Here is a 15,972-nt window from a genome sequence, read left to right as displayed (position 1 = left end):
CTGCACCAGCAGTAACCTCTGTGCCCTTTGCACTCCTCGTGACCTGCAACTTTAGGGCAAGCTCAGGTACCGAGGGCAAATCCTGAGCAAACCCATTACAGCCCAGGTGTGATGGGAGGAAATTATTTGCCGGCACCTTCGTTAACTGCAGGTGGCTCGTTGCACTCAGCTATTTGTTAGGGACTTTTGGTTTTAACCCCAAAGCAGCTGCAGGCGTGCCAGGGCTGGCTCTGGTGTGCAATATCAGGTTCAGCCCCCTCTTGCAGCTTAACCAGGTTTGGGGGAGGCTCCATCACTCTGGAGGGGGGCTCCTTGCAGTTGGGGGGCTGCTGCAGACCACCCCCCCCCCCCTTCCCCAGGGCCAAGGCGAGGTCACCAGGAGCAGCCCTCTGCCCAATTCAAATCAATCAGCCCAGGAGCTGTGGTAATTGTATAATTAGCAGAAGCTGCTCAAGAGAGGCGAAGGCTTAATTATCCCCTCCTGCTCCTGCAGAGGCACTTGCCCACTGCTGCTCCAGGAGGAGGGATGCAAAGGTGAGTGGATGGGAACGCTCCCGATATTGCCAAGCAGGGCTCCAGGAGGGGCTTTAGCAGCACAAACTGCGCTTGTTTAGTGGTTTAATTAAAGCTGCTCGGGATGGGGTCCGGTGGGAAGGCAAAGCTCCTGCGAGCGGTGGGAGGCTGGGGTACGTACGTGCAGCGGGGCAGGACCCAAAGCCCTGGCTCCTCCTGGGGGTTGGGGATGTGGGGTGCTGCAGGGGTCTGCGTCACCCCCTTGGTGCGGGGACTGGTGGTGTTGCACGCTGCTTTCTATGCCTTTATTGTTTCAAAACAGGCAAGAAATGGGGTGAAGCGGTGGGATTTGGCTGCCATCCCTGAAAGTGCTTGTAAGGAGGACTTGGATGGTGGGGCAGGGGGTTACCCTGTGATGTCCCGCTGGCTTAGGAAAGCCGGGAGGACCTGGGGTTGGGGGGACCGGTGACAAGAGCGTGAAGTGGTTAGGTGGGTGCGTGTATGGGCATTGTGGCAAAAATAGCGCGGGGTCCGTGGAAACGGAGGCCCCGAGGGAGAGGAGCTGGGGAGGAAGGACTGCCGTGCGGCTCTCCTGGCACGCCTGCCAGCCTGGGATCGCTTTCCCGCTCATGTATGATTCACGTGCTCCCCGGGCCTGCCAGCCACTCTCGCACATGGGCCAGAAAAATAATAATAACACCCCCCCACCCCCCAAAAAAAAATAGAATTTAAACCAAAGAGGCTGAGTTATACACTTGACGGAGCCAGTGCCTCCTGCCTAGGGCTGAAGTGGGTTTGGAAGAGGCAACGGGGGGTGAGCCTGGGATTTGGGGGGTGGGGGGGGACGGCTGCCGCACCGGGGGTCCCCGGGGGGGTGGGGGGGCTCGGCGGAGCCGGCGCTGAAATACCCGTTACCTGGGCAAGGGGCGCTGCGCCGCCCGCCACGGCCGCCGCTCGGGCTCCCTCCCCACCCCTCCCTCCTCCTCCTCCTCTTCCTCCTCCTCCTCCTCCTCCTCCTCCCGCGGCGGCTCACTCGGCTGGCAGGGCGGCGGGGGCCGGCAGCCGCGGGGGGGGGGGAAGCCATGGGGGGTCGTCGCTGACACCGGGCACCGAGACCGCCGCGCCAGGTAACGCCCCGGGAGCTCTGAGTATCCCGCCTTTATTTTATTGGGGGGGTGCGGGAGGATGCACGGAGCCGCCGGCATCCCCCCCTCTCTTTGGGGGGCTGCTTTGCGCGCCGTCCGCCTCCCAAACCTCGCTTGTCTGCTTCCACCGAGGGGACAACTTGTTTGGGGTGAGCGCTGCCATCACCATCGGGGTTTTTTTTTGGGGGGGGACGGACGGGGGACGTTCAGGGCGGTGGTTTCGATGGCAGGAGCCGAGGAGCCCAACCTTTCTCCCTTAGAGCAAAAAATAATAAGAATAAGCGCGTCGGTGTCTGCTGTCCTACCCCCCGTTCCCAACCCCATCCTCGGTTTTAATTTTGAGTTGGGCTTGGAAGGAGCCGGCGGGGAGAAGCTGCAAAGTTTCTCGGCCGAGCCGGGGCTGAACTTCTCCGGAGCCGTGCGGGGCTGGGATGCGGCCGGAGAGCCGGGCTCGGGTTTGGGGGGGGGCGTGCGGGTTTTGGGGGGGTTTAATCCCTTCAAAACCAGCTGAAATGGGAAAATAGCTTTTCAAAATGACAAACTTGCCCTGAGTGGTTTCTTTCTGTTTCTTGAGAAAACACTTTATTTGAGGTTTTCCCTCCCTCCCTATTTCTTTGCTTGCTCCTCTTAATCTCTGACAACTCGCAGTCCTCTCTTATTTAAATAAATGTTTTCCCGACCGCCTCAAATCCCGAGTCCCGCACACATCCAACTTGGCGTTGGCCAGACATCTTTAGCTTTGAACTGCCTGGAGTCATCGCCGGAGCATTTATTTAAAGAAAATGCTCAAACTTCAAGAGGCTGGTTCCTATTAAAATACATTACTCTTTCATTGTAACTCGTGGAGTTTGGGGTTTGTTAGGGGTGTTTGGGCTCTAAGCTTTTTGTGGCAGGGATAGTTTTTCCCCAGTGTTGTTTTTTAATTTGATCTGCACAGCACCAGCCCCTTTGTTCTGATCCACGATTTTTGGATGCTGTGTGAAGGTAAATAATAGCAGGTGCCCGCTTGCAATTAGAAATACAGGTGTGGGGGCTTCATTACTGGCATTTAATTGGGAAAATACAACATTTGTAGTGTTGGTAGTAAAAACTTGTCAAAACCCCCCATCGCCTAATAAGGCTGTTGATTAAGGCAACAGTTCTTTTTTTTTTAAAAAAAAAAAAAGTAAGGAAAGGGAGAAGGAAAAGCAGAGGTGGGGTAGCTGATCTGACCAAATGAGAGGATGCGGAGGCCGGGGTGATTCGCTGGTGAATAGTGGAGCTGGCCGGGGTGGGGGCACACCCCGGGACTCCCCCATGGGTACCCTGCACGCGAAGGACGAACCCAGCCCCATGCCAGCGATGCCTGGGGGTGCTGCCAGCACCCTCTTGCCAACCACCATCGTTTCCCCAAGCTGCCTGCCTTCTCTTATCCACCACTGTTGGGGGGGGGGGGATGCTGGAATGGGAAGTTTTCTGTGCTAGTGCGTGGGGTTTTGTTGTTGGTTGCGGGGTTGTTTTTCCCTGTGCTGGGGGAAAAGCCCTGTCTGGCAGCAAATCCCCTGGGCACGACTGATGCAGAGAGATGCAGGAGGGCTGGCAGAGCTGCCGCTCCCCGGTGCCCACCGTGACCGGGCTGGAGGCGATGAGCTCGGGGTCTTCCCGGCGCATCCTGCGGCAGCCTGGGACCCGCGTTACGGGATAGAGCTGGTGCGTGAATCTTGTTTGATTCGGGGTATTCCCATGGGAAACTCATCTTTGTCAAAATCCAGGTGGGTGTTTTGGGGGAGGGAGTTTTACTGCTGTCTTTCCTTCTCTCCTGCCCTGGGGAAGGAGGAGAGGAAATCCCTTTGCAGTTACATTTTCCTCCTCCACCCCCTCCCTCTCCAGGCAAAGCTCTCTTGTTTTGGAAAACAAACTGTAGGTTTTGTAGCACCAAGTTGACATTGTGTTGTGAAAATACAATGTTCTGTTTTAAGACCAAGTTGTAAAACACTCCCTTTGTGGGAAACTGTAAAAATCGATGTTATCTTCTTTTTTTTTTTTAAATTTTATTTTTTTTATTTGTGATAAGTGGGAGAAACAATGTTTGCAAGAGGTGGGAGCTGCAGAGCTTGGCTGTTTGCTGTAGCAGGACCTGGGAAGTGCACCCAGCCTGTGTGTAAAGAGGCTGCATGCCCTCCCTGGGGGCATCACCTGAAAACAGCAGGTTGGTAGCACCAGAAACATTATTCTCCAGAATAATGTCCATGGTATGGTCGTGTCTCTGCTAAGCTGATGGAGGTATGCAAAGAAAAAGGGCACCGCAATCCCCTTTGGTGCACGCCCCAGGAGCAGCCGGGGTGGTGAGGACGTCTTAAAAAGGATTTAATTTATGAAGTTTCTTAAATGTTCTGTGCTGATGGTCTGGAGCACGGATTATTTTTAAATTTAAGAAGCTTTAGCATATGGGGTTGGCTTGATGAGGTGCTGGCCTGTGGCCTCTCGTTAGAGTGTAAAACATCCCAGCTGCTTGCAGCTGGGCTATTGCAGCCTGGCTGATTTAGCTGGAGGTTTGCTTTGTGCATGTAAATAGTTCAAAGCACATCCCAAAACTTCTATGTTTTTTTTTTCCCCACTACAGCGTCTGTCCTGCTTTTTGCAATAAGGCTTTTAATAACATTACAGAGGGATGAGGGTTAGTTTGGGGGTTTTATGGCCCTGGACCTACAAACATGAGAATTGATGCCTCCGTGCTTGCCTTGCTGTCGGACCCTATTGCAGCGTGCGGGTTCTGCAGCTGAAATGGGGAATCCCGGTGGTTGAGACTCACCTGAATCTTGGGGATGTCCTGGAATTTACCCGTGGTTTGGTAATGACCAGGACACTATAGCTGGGGCTGGAATAGCGTATACGTACAGGCTGTGCTATGCAGGGCGCTGAGCTCAAAGCCTCGGTCAAGGTGGGCAGAAAACCTTTGCTTGTGGAGTCTGGTGGCTTTCAGTGTGTGAAGATGTTTGTACGTGGCTCTGGTGGGAGCTTGCTGACTACGGTGTGCTCCATGAACGATCAGAGGGGCCATGCTGCGTGCATGTCTTTTTTTTTTTTTCTTTTTTCCCCCTGCTAGACAGCCTCACAGAAGCATCTGCTTGAACCCACGCCCCGGGTCCAAGGACCTTGCTGGATATGTCTTGCAATGGAAACTCTGATCGGGGTGTGGGAGGGCCGTAACGTGTCCTCCCCAGCCCCTGCCGGAGCCGGCCCTGCAGCGAGGCTTTTTTCCATCCTTGGCCTGAATCGCTTTGCCCTGATCTGTGCCTTTGATAGAAGAGCGGCTCTCCGGGGGAGCAAGAGGTTCTGCTTGGAGTGTGCTGGGGGGGAGAGTCACTACGGGCAAAATCCTCACGGAAACAGGGGGATGTGCTGGTGCCCGGGCTACTGCAGCTTTGGAAAGGGCGTGCAGGAGAGGGGTCTGGACAGACGAGAGGGTCCTCAGCTATGGCTGGGGTCCTGGGAGGGCTTGCATGACCAAGCCTGTCGCTGGTGATGAACGACTGTCATTAATCCAAATCACTTCATCTCTGCTGAATGCCTTTGTCTTTCAGTTTGACCCCCGGCTCTCAGGGGCTGCTGTTTGGGATTGAGGCATCCTGGGTTTCTTTTTGTGGTTTGGTTTTTTTTTTTTTTCCCCCTCCTCCTAAGTAACCCCATCTTCCTTTCCCTGTGCTGCCTCTACTGCTTTGGTGGTTCCCCCCCCCGCCCTCCTAAAATTTCAGCCAGCGAGTGATTAGCCACAGCGTGCCCACGGTGTAAGTCCATCAGGCAAAGCATCACTTTTATTAGCTTGAACAGCCAGTGGGCCTTGAAAAGGGCTGGTGCAGCAAAGTGCCTCGCGCTGAAAGTTAAGTGAGCTTTGTGCAAAACCAGCGAGGACACTTCTCTCTTGATTTGGACGAGGCAAGAAATGGCCTGAGAGCTTTTGCAACTCGGGTTGCTCAGTGTGAGGGTGGGTTGGGTTTTTTTTTGGTTTGGGTTTTTTGCCACCCCTATTTGTCTCTCTTTTTGAGATCTACCTTTCCAGGCTGCAGCTTGAGTTACCAGGGGAATGAACAAATAGCCTTGTCGCTTCTTTTTAGCGATGCAAACACCTAGCCTGGAGCTTAGAGTAGCCGGAGGTAGGGGTGAGGTCCTGGGGTGCTGTGCTGACGGGGGCAGGGGGGGCTTTGAGTGGCATCCACCACAGTGAGTGTTTGCCAAGGAAGATGGAGTGAAATATAACTAACCCGTCATCTTTGGCAGGGCTTTGAAATGATCTTTGCCTGCTGATTGTCAAGAGCTCCCGGTTCTTGGCTGATGGCTTGTGCTTGAAGTTGATGCTGAATTTTTTTATTGCATTGCTGGCGCTGTTATGGGTGTACTTCTTAGAGCGAAGCTTATAGTGTGCTTGCTGCTGCAAAAAGGTGATGCTCACGTTCAAAGCTGCACCAGAGGGTGGCCGAGGAGGGATGTGCCATGCCAGACCCTCGTTATTCTCATTATTCTGTAAATGGAGTGGGCAATATTTAGATGAACACTGTTGTTTTCTTTAATTCCACTTCAAAGATGTCCTCTCTTCTTTTCTACTTTAAAAGCCCCAAACCAAGCAGCAGTTGCGTGCTCACGTCTGAAGCAGCGCAGGCAGGAGCGCCCTGGGATCTGTGAGCGCAGGCTGCGTGGCAGCGTCACCAACCCGCTCAGAAATGTTGTGTCGGATCCCGAGGATGTTGGATGCTTCTCCTGCATCATTTTGATGCTAGTGCTTGGAAGTCCAGCCAGGCTGCTGCCTGGCCTCGGTCGGCAGGCAAACCTTCCTTCCTCCAGGCAGGGCACAAGAAGGAAGCGCCAAGCTTCCCGTTCACCAGCACGCTTTGGGTCAGGCCTTCAGCATCCTGGTATTTGCCACTTTGTTGCTGTATATTTTGTTTTAAGAGTCTGGAGAGAGGTTCCCATCTTGTGAGACCAAACTCTGTGTGCTGGCTTCACCGAGTTCATCTTTCTACCTCCTCCTAAAGCAGTAATACCCACCCTTATTCCCCCCCGCCCCCTTTTTTTTTTTTTCTTTAAGCTGAGCTCTGTTGCTGTTGGCTGCTTTTCCACCTTTTCATCCCACGTTAACATCATCTGCTCTGCAACCCTGCTGCTCCTTTGCTGCATTGCCTCCATGTGCTGGGCGTTGTGTTGGTGCAGCCCAGGAGAACCAGGAGCCTGTTGGCTTGGTCTCCGTTCCTCCTAGTTTAAGTGCTGCTATTCCAGCTTAAGTGAGCTTTTTGTGATGGAAAATGGTTGCTAGTCTCCATAGGCATCATAGCAACCGGTGCTGGAGACTCAGTAGAGTTGGTGCTGCCCCACTGGAAAAAAAAAAAAATTTTAAAAAAAATAAACAAAAATCAGGCATCTCCTCTTCCATCTACCCAAGAAAGATGCTGCTTTTGCCGTGGAAGGATGGGTGGCCGTGCCCACTGGGGCAGGGAATGGGAGTACCCCTTCCCAAAGCCCCCAGGGTGCTATTTTTTTTTAACATTGCGCGAATGAAGAGGTGAACCGGATGCTTGTACTTGTAGCACTAAATGACTTTCCTTGGGGATGCCGCCGTTGGGGCGTGCTGCAGCGGGGGGTTTGCACGGCGCTAACGCGGAGCTGGGCGGTTAGTGGGATTATTTTATGGCCGTTGCAACGACTGGGAGAATGAATTTCATTTCCATCCCAGACAAAGTTTTCCTGCATGGACTGAGAAGTTCAAGCATGGCATTTTCTCCTGGTCTTGGAATGTTGGTTAAACAAGGTATTAATGTTGTCTTTGAGCTTGTTTCCTGTAGGAAAACAAACCTCTCACCGCCCCAAACAAAATGCTTCCGTTCCTGTCCTTGTTTTGAAATGGGAGTGAACTGCTGGCAATGTGGGGAAACTCCGGTGTTACTACTCGTTAGTAAGTAACAGCTCTAGGAGAGAGGTTGAAATAGCACCCGCTGGTGCTTGCCGGGATGCGCAGAGCAGCTCGGACTCGCTGGCGGCTTTGTGGGCATCCCCTGGGCTGGGCGGGGAGGAAAAACACCCGCCCGTCTCTCCAACCTCAGCTTTGCTTTTGGGGTGTAGGAAGGGCAGAGAGCATCTTTTGCGGTCCTTCTCCTGCGAGCACGGTCTCGGGGCTTAGGTGGGTTGTGGCAGCCGTGCTCCCTGTTCTGTGTGCAGCCATCCTTCCCTCTCCCTGTGCATACAAATATGTTGGCTTGTATTTATTTAACAAGGGAATTTTTTCCCTCACTGCGGGGAATAGAAAAAAAAAAAAGGGCAAATTTTTTCACTGGGAACAAATCTCATTTTCAAGAGTCCTGACAAAATGAGCCATAAAATTACAATATTTCAAAGTGCTTTGTAATTCTAGTGCGGACGGCTCTTCATCATGGAATCTGAAAGCTCAGAAAATATAAAACTCATTAGATTAAAATAAACCACCTACCGCGTGGAAGAAAAGCTTATTTATCAATATCAATTTACTTCTGATTACCCTGTTCTGCAATTTGTTATTTTTAGGAATTATGATTTGTGTATAGCTCAAGCCAATATGTGGGGAGGAAAAAAAATTAACTTTTACTTTTTTCCCCTTTTGAATCCTCCTTATTGTAAAGACCTGGCCAAGAAGCAATGAGAAGAAGTGAATTTCTAATGGTGCTTCTGGTTGAGGGATGGAAAAGAAAGCGGGAGCTGCTGTGCCTCTGCAGTGGGCCGTGTTTTGGCACGAGGGTCGGTGCCAGGCGACGGGCTTTGCCGAGAAGGATCGCGGAGGTGGTTTCTCTGATGTACGTTTGGTGGTGGCCCTCATTGGAGCATCCCTTGGGGATGGAAGAAGCTGGGGACAGTGGGCATGGATGGCGTGCTGGGGAAAGAGGGGTCTTCCAGCGGCTGGCTGGATGCCACGGGCGTGGTGGGATCTTGGAAGCATCTTGGGGGCTTCCACTCTGCCTACGAAGGAGCAAATGGTGTGGGCGGGCAGCGCTGGCTGCCAGGCTCCCTCCTTTGAGGGATGGTGTTTGCGCTGTGTCACCGGAGAAAGGGGCTTTTTGGGAAGGTGCGTATAGTTTCCTCGCATGGAAACCGTTTGGGAGGTGCTTTGATTTACACTTTCATTTCTTCTTTATGCTCCTGGAACAGCGCAGAGCAAACAGAGAGGCTGACGCTATAAATTTGGAGGCGCAAGTGTCGCGGCGCCGTTTGGGGAAGGGAAGGCTAGGTGGGGGGGGTCGGGGCTTCGGGGGGGTGATTAAAGATGCCAGCAGCAGCTCGAACGTGAGGGCGCCTCTGCCAGCAAGATGAAGCCGCCGCGGCTCTGATGGAGGCAATTAAGGGTGTTTTGTGTGTGTGCGAGCCGTTCTCATATGCAAGGACCCCACCAGTGCATTTAAAAATAACAGACACAGGTGCACAGCCTGGATGCTGATGCTTAAGCACCCCGAGAGCGATATGTGGCCCGGGTTCAGCAGAAGCGTCTCTGCTCCAGCGCGTGATGGAGGTGAGATGCTGGAAGGCTCTTGGAGCCTCTCTGCCAACTTTGCTTGGATTAACGTGTGCCGGGTATGCCGAGGACCGGAGCGCGCACTGGCCGGGCTCCGTCTGCGGGGGCTGCCGTGCCCTTTAGCCGAGCTGGTGGGATCTTTGGCCACGTTTAGGGACGCGAGGATACTGTTGAAGCAGCAAGAAAGCTAATTCCCGGGCTCGGGAAGGAGGCGCTTGGGGCAGGTGGGCTGAAAACCCTCTGCTTGACCCGAGCCGCTTCCTAAACTTTCAAGCCCTGGACTTTTTTGCAGAGCGGTGTTTCAGCAGTAGAGGCTCCTCCGGTTCTCATCCGTCACCGTTTAATGCGGTTCTGTCTGCTGCTTCCCACGCCTTGGGGACCGCTTGCCAGCGGACTGGGAAATCTCTGGTTTAACATTCGTGCTTTTGCAGCCAGGAGACAACAGTTAAGTTCCCGGCGATGAGACTTGCCCAGAGACATTATTATGCTGGAAACTGCACCGAATGCTTCCTACAAAGAGCCTCTTTCAGGCAGAAGGTGCAATTTAATATGCTCTTAGTCACAATTTTTAAGTTCTCCCTGGAGATTTCTCAATCCCGTTCCTAAATTTGCAATATTCGAGTGAACCATCTCGGAGAAACAGTGAAGAGCTGCAATATTAATGAAGACAGACAAAATCAAAATGACATTTCAGGCAATTACTTACATAATGAAGTGACTGACTTGGAATATACAATATTTAGATTTATCATGACACTCGAAAGGGGATGCTGTCAACTGCCTTTATTTCTACATCACGTAAATTGTTTTTCCACTGCCCCGTTGCTTTTTAAACATGGTCTGTGAAGCCGGAAAATAACGTTTCCGCTCGCTTGGGCTGATAGCGGTGCTGTTTTAGAAGAAAGTTAGCATTTTCCTCAATGGCCTTTTGGCACAGCAGAAGGCGGAGGAAGAGCTCGGGGTTGTGCTGCCTTCCTCATCTCCATTGCGTCCCTCCTGACGGCAGCACGAGGAGCTTTGGCTCCGCACCCGGGGCTTGATGCGGGGGCCTGAAACAGCAGCGTTGGCTACGTCCGAGATTTTTTTTTTTTCTCCTCCCCAAAACATATTGAAGAAGGAGGGAAAATGGAGAAGTTTGGGGTTTTTCTTTGTTAGAAGAGTCTATTTTGCTTTTGTTGGCCAAATCTAGAGGTTTAAAGGGCCTGATAGGATGCTTGGCTCCTGGGGAGGAGGTAATTCTTATTTAGAAACTGGTTTTTGGATGTTCTGCTGGCACCGAACACTTGGAAGACAGAAACTTGTGAGAGGGTGGAGGACTGAGCTCTCCTGCCCTGTCTGTGTTTTCTGGGGGGATCGGCACGATACGCCTTAAAGTTAAGCAGCGCTGATCCCAAATGTCTTCTCAGGTTTGTGCTGAATTTCCTAAAGATGCACAAAAAAAAGACCGCAGCACCGTTTTTCTTGCCTAGGCGCAGGCGTCTTCTTCCTAGAGACTCTCTCGTGGCAAAATAGCTGAAGAAATGAGAATTTAGGGCCCTTTCTATGGTGACAGAGTTGTTATGAACTGTCTTCTCTGCCACATCCCCCAGTAAAGATAAAATACACTTAGCTATTGCTTCGAAGCTCCTTTAGGAGCATCCGCAGAGGTGGGGCTGGGATGCGGGCTCCCCCCCCCCAGGGGTAAGGACCGCCCCGTGGGGTGCCCACGCGTCTTAGCGTGGCGATGGGGTCCAGGACCCCCTCCAGCACGGTGCCACGCTTTCGGGTAACTCTGTGTGCCGTCCTTGCTTTTAGCGTGTACAGAGCAGGGTGCTGTAAAGGGAAAGGCGAGCGGCTGCTCTTGGGGTAAACCGAGAGCGGTGGTGAGCAAAGGTGGTACCCCGGGTTTATGGATAAGCTGTCGGGGTGCTTCCCCGAGTGGGAACCGCACATCACAGCAGCTTGCCTGGGTTTGTTGCTTTAGCGATGTGTTCCGCAAGCGCTGTGAGCGGTGGGTGAACCAATGGGACCAGTCACAGGAGTAACGAGTCCCCGCTTAGGCTGGTAAATGGAAGAGGCGATTTATTACTCGTTTCAGCCCTCGCAGCTCAGGTCAGCGCTTGATCTCAAGCGGGACCTGCTTATGCATTTAACTACGGGTTCATCTCTCTCTGTTTGCTGCCCAAAAGGCTGGCTGCCACGTATGCTCTCTGCCTTTCGTGTCCCCCGGTCTGCTCCTGTGCAGACATGCTGGGCTGGCAGGAAACTACTCCCCCAGCCCACGCCATTCACAGCCCCTGCAGAAATACGGGCAGCTTCAGAGATGGGTCACTGAGATGTCCCGTCCGCTTCCGAGGGGGGGGGTCTTCGGCTCTGTGAGCTTCCCTGGGGGCTTCTGTTGTGCCTATATGCTGTGTGCAATGTATGTGATTTATGCTTGCCTCTGGGGTGGAACGCTTTCGGCATCTTGGGTATGAATTTCCTTGCAAAGCAGGACTTTCTTGTGGGGTTGGTTTGGAAAGAGCTTTGTGTTTAATGGTCCGAACACCACGCGAGCGTGCGGCCGTGCTAGGCAGCTCCCTGCTAGTGCTTTACTCCGTTGCCTCGTCGCGAGGAATCGTGTGCCGTGTGAAATGCGAAGCCGGGGAAATTCAAGAGACAGAGCGGGAAGCAGGCACGTTTGCAAGCCTGTCCGTTCCTAGTGCTCTCGCAGTGCCTGTTTCGCAGCCGCCCGGGTGGTTTGAGAGCTTCGAGGGGCTCCGCTTTGTCCTCTGAAACCCCAGCGACTCTGGGTCACGCTTCCCACGCAGCTCTGCCAAAACATCTTAAATCCGGTGCTGATGGCTCACTGCTGCGTGGTCCCTGGGTTGCAGCACCTCTTCCTTACCCTCAACCGGAAAATAAAAAAAAAGTATTGCCTACGCCAGGTTAATCCTGGTTTCGGTTTGGTGTTTGCCAAGAGGATGGCTGGGGCTGTGTGAAACAGGAAAGCGGCGGTGGCACTCTTGGGTGCCGTGCCCCGCATAGAAGCCAAGCGTTACCGAAATGGTGACCTCCTGGGTGTCCCCCTGCGGCATCAGGACACTGAGGTGCTAAGCCGGGGCAGGGCTGCGTCCTCAAGCCTGCTGGGTTTGGGGAGACGGGGTAATATCCGTAGAGCGCTGGACTTGACGCTGCCTTTCTCCTTTGACAGGAACCATGAAGCGTCACGCTGCTGCCGGCAACTTTCTGCTTCCCCTCTTGCTCCTGGAGCTGGTCTCTCTGGGTAAGTCATCCTTCCGTCGGTCCAGCGCCGTGCTCTTCCCTCTCCCCTCCTCTCCTTGCTCGGGTCTCACGTTTGTGAGGTACGAGGGTAGTAGTTGCTGCGTTCGTGGCCTCCGGGTGAATATCTGAGGGCAGAGCCGTGTCGCTGGGGTGATGGGGAGGTGTGGCTGGTAGGGCTGAGCAGCAGCACCCCCCATGCTCCTGGTGTATCTCGGTGGGAAGACCCGGGTAACTTCCAGATGCGGATTCACGAAGCCAAAACCGGTGGTGGACCTGGCCGTAGATATGGTGTTAGGTGATTTCATGTAAATAAAACCTAAAGGAAGTTAGAGGGAGTGGACGCAAGGCAAGGATGTAAAGCAGGAGCTTGTTAGCTGTTCAAGAGCAGAGGCATTGCTGGTAGGGCTCTCCCTGTGCTTTCAGCAGCAAAATTATTACCTGAACTGTGCTTTAATATACGCTGTGTGGGAAATAACTCTTCTCTGAGCCGCAAAACCTCTTTTCTCATTCCGGCTGCAGGGAAGGGCAGGGCTCTGGGCAGCTCCTCTGTGGTCGGCTTTCTTCCCACCGCCGGGCTCTGCCCCGCCAGCGCGATGCTCTCGGTCTCCCCCCGGCACGTGGGGTCCAGCCTGGCTGCCGGGTGGGAGCTTGGGGGGACAACTGCCTTCTGGCGTAGCAAACGTGCCTCTCGGGCCGGGCTTTGGCACGTCACGGGGCGCGTAAGCGCTGCAAACGTACAGCAAAGCCCCGTGAAAATTGGGATTGTTGTGTGAATGGGCTAAAGCCCCCGGGTGCTGGCGGGGGGAGAGGGAGGCCGGGGGGTGTGAGCCTGTGTGGCACTTGCTGATAAACAATAGTGAGCGTGTGTCCATTTGATAGCACTGTGCCCTTTGGAATAAAAGCTTTTTTTTTTTCTTCTTTTCCCCCTACTAAAGCCTCAAGATGGCTTGCCCAGATTGGCAGCCTGATTAAGTAGTCAGTGGATGACATTAGCTGTGACTGACAAGCGCAGTCAATCTCCCTCTGGTGTCGGATCGGATCAAGTATAGCCTCACTAGTTAACTGCCCTGTCACTCCTCTGGAAGGGGGAAAAAATAAGGAGGGGGGAAAAAAAAAAAAGACAACCTAGCGAGTCCTTTGCCCCAGTCTGAGCCTCCTAAAACTTGCCCCCACCCCTGGAGAGATCGCTTGCCGTGAGTGGTCCAGTATGTCCCACTGGAGGTGGGATGGGGCGGGGGGGGGTTTGCTTGCCTGGTTGGGGACTTGCTCCTTCACCCCTCCCTGCACGGCCGGTGGCAGCACCCGCAGCTGGTGCGTGCTCAGCCCTGCTCCGGGCGCCTGGCTGGGCGCAGCAGATAGGCAATAGCAAGCTGCAAAGCCTTGGAGGGGCAGCGCGGGGAAACGGGGATTCGGAGGCTTGCACGTCGGCAGCGTGGCAGCCCCTCTCTCCCAAAGCCTGCGCTGCCCAGGGCTCGGCTGCGGTGTCCCCGAGGAGCGCCCGCCCTCGATAAGCGAGCTCCGGCACAACGCTTGTGCCTGGGACTGGGAGGAGAAGTGCGTGGGTGCCCTGCTACGCACCCTGGGGACTGCGGGTGACGGCGCTCCTCTTCCCAGAAGACTTGCAAAAAGCTCCTGGTGAAGCAATTTGGTAGGGAAAACGCAGAAGTGCAGCACAGGGGGGCTTGGTGTGTTTGGGAGAGGGTGGTTTAGCTCTGGCATGGCAGCAGAGTCCGCCTGCCCAGCTACAGCTGCAGTCGCCAGAGATGGGCAGGGACTGTCGTCATCTCCAGGTTAGGAGGGACCGAGGGATGCTAGCTAGAATGGCTCTGGGATTGCCATGCTCTTGCATCAGCCGTGCCCAAGGATGCGAGTACTGACTCTGAAGAGCAAAGCAGCAGCAAGTTTTACGGGAACGACGTGGAAGAGGTGTGGAAGATGCGTGCAGGGAAGAAAATCTCCAAGCGTGTCAAAACCACCTCGATCATGGATGGCTTGGAGCCTGTTGGTAGCACCTAAAGGGGGAAATAAAGGGTTACAAGAGTGTGGTGGAAGTGATGGCTTTCTGCTGTGCACCTTGCTGGGGGGGTGATGAGCAGGAGCTGTGATGAGGGACACAGTGATGATATATCCCAGGGGATAGCCAGGTGGTTGTAGCAGTCTCGCAGAAGGAAAACCCAGCTGCTGATCCATTAGATGAAGCCGCAGATGATGGCTGGTTCACAGCGATGCCTTTGGGAAAGCATGAACTCGCTTTCAGGGTACGTGGCGTGCGGCTGTGATTCCTGGCTTAATTTCTGTGAAAGGACCGGCATGCTCGAAGCCAACAAAACATCGACAGTCCTGGGTTAAATGTGAAAGGGATGCTTCTGGCCATCCCAGACTAGGCAGTGAGGTGTACGTGCGGGAGACTTGTGTTTTGCAGACTGGCTAGGCACCCTTTGGCAGCACCCAGGTTAGGAGGGTAAGAGCTTATGGCCAGACCTGAGATGGGGAGGTTCCTGAAGGTATGCCGAGGATGCGGCCCTCGGCGGTGGGCTGGGTTGGGGGACAGCTGGAAATAGCTGTGGTTGGGACGCGGGTGTAGAGGCCGGCCAGGGAATAGGGCTGGTGGGACTGCGGCTTCAGCCACAGCATCCCTTTTTTATTTTTGGGGGGAATGGTTTCCATTCGACATAGCGTGCGTCTTTTGACCTACGTTTTCGTGTCATTCCGACACTTTCTCTCCATCCCCTCCCATCGCACGCTGCCCTTCTGAACGCTGGTGGTCTGGCAGCGTGGTGACAGCCTTGCTCTTTATCCTGGGATTTGCAGCCCAAAGCAAAATCCTGTCTCTGGACCATTCCCCAGCTCTCAGGTGCCAGCTGCCCTCCTCTCTTAACATATAGATCCTGTGTGCTCACAGGCTGGTCGCTTGAATGCCTCCCAGCACCTCGTGCAGCTGTGTTTGGAAGATGCAACTTATTTTTAGCATACTGGTGATACTAAGAAGCGTATTTTGAAATAGAGGGGTTTGCGGAAGCGCGTCCCCTGCAGAAAGGGCTGCTTGGTGAGTTTTAGCCTTGCCCGCTCCCTTCACAGCCTCCTGGCCTGACACGGCAGCCAGGTATGAATGTGCTTCGAAGCCTCCGGAGATGCCATTATTTCGAAATAACCCGTTTTGTTGGGGTCCTTCTCGTTTTCTTTCCTGGTACTTAACTCCAGAGGCTGAGATTTAAATGTGCCTTTGGAAGAGTGCTGCCTCTAGTGCTTTGCCACTTCTCGAGGTGTTTAACAAACCGGGTGCCTCGGGAAAGAGGGCAGTGCTGAAAATCCCTGTCTTGTTAAAGCGAGAGCCCTGGAGGAGCCCAGGCTGTGCCCCCTCCCTCCTCTGCCCACGTCCCTCCCCCCAAAGTGGGTTTCCCGTGGGTGCTGAGCAGCTGGGACCTGTCTTCGAAAGGTCTCGGGGAAACCTGGACGCCAGATCTCATCCAGGCTTTGCTACCCCTTTGCCTGAAGCAACGTCTTTGCTATTGCAGCCAGGTTGGGGCAGAGGCTGGAGGTGATGCTCTGCAGCGGCTGAGTTGA

The 15,972-nt window shown here is 53.9% G+C and overlaps 1 protein-coding gene across 1 annotated transcript in view; it reads left to right on the top strand.

Moving 5' to 3' along the window:
* The first annotated feature begins 1,605 nt into the window (after positions 1–1,605).
* The window catches only part of CDH23 (cadherin related 23), a 207,754-nt gene continuing 193,387 nt past the window's right edge, over positions 1,606–15,972 (top strand). The window contains exons 1-2 of the mRNA XM_075758935.1: positions 1,606–1,640; positions 12,338–12,409. Of these exons, the coding sequence (XP_075615050.1) occupies positions 12,343–12,409 (67 nt within the window). The 5' untranslated portion in view covers positions 1,606–1,640; positions 12,338–12,342. The remainder of the gene's footprint in view (positions 1,641–12,337; positions 12,410–15,972) is intronic.

Source organism: Balearica regulorum, chromosome 7 (genome assembly GCF_011004875.1).
Source record: "Balearica regulorum gibbericeps isolate bBalReg1 chromosome 7, bBalReg1.pri, whole genome shotgun sequence".
NCBI classification, from domain to species: Eukaryota; Metazoa; Chordata; class Aves; order Gruiformes; family Gruidae; genus Balearica; species Balearica regulorum.
The sequence above is the reverse complement of the archived record's forward strand: the minus strand, read 5'-3'. Positions and strand labels throughout refer to the sequence as shown.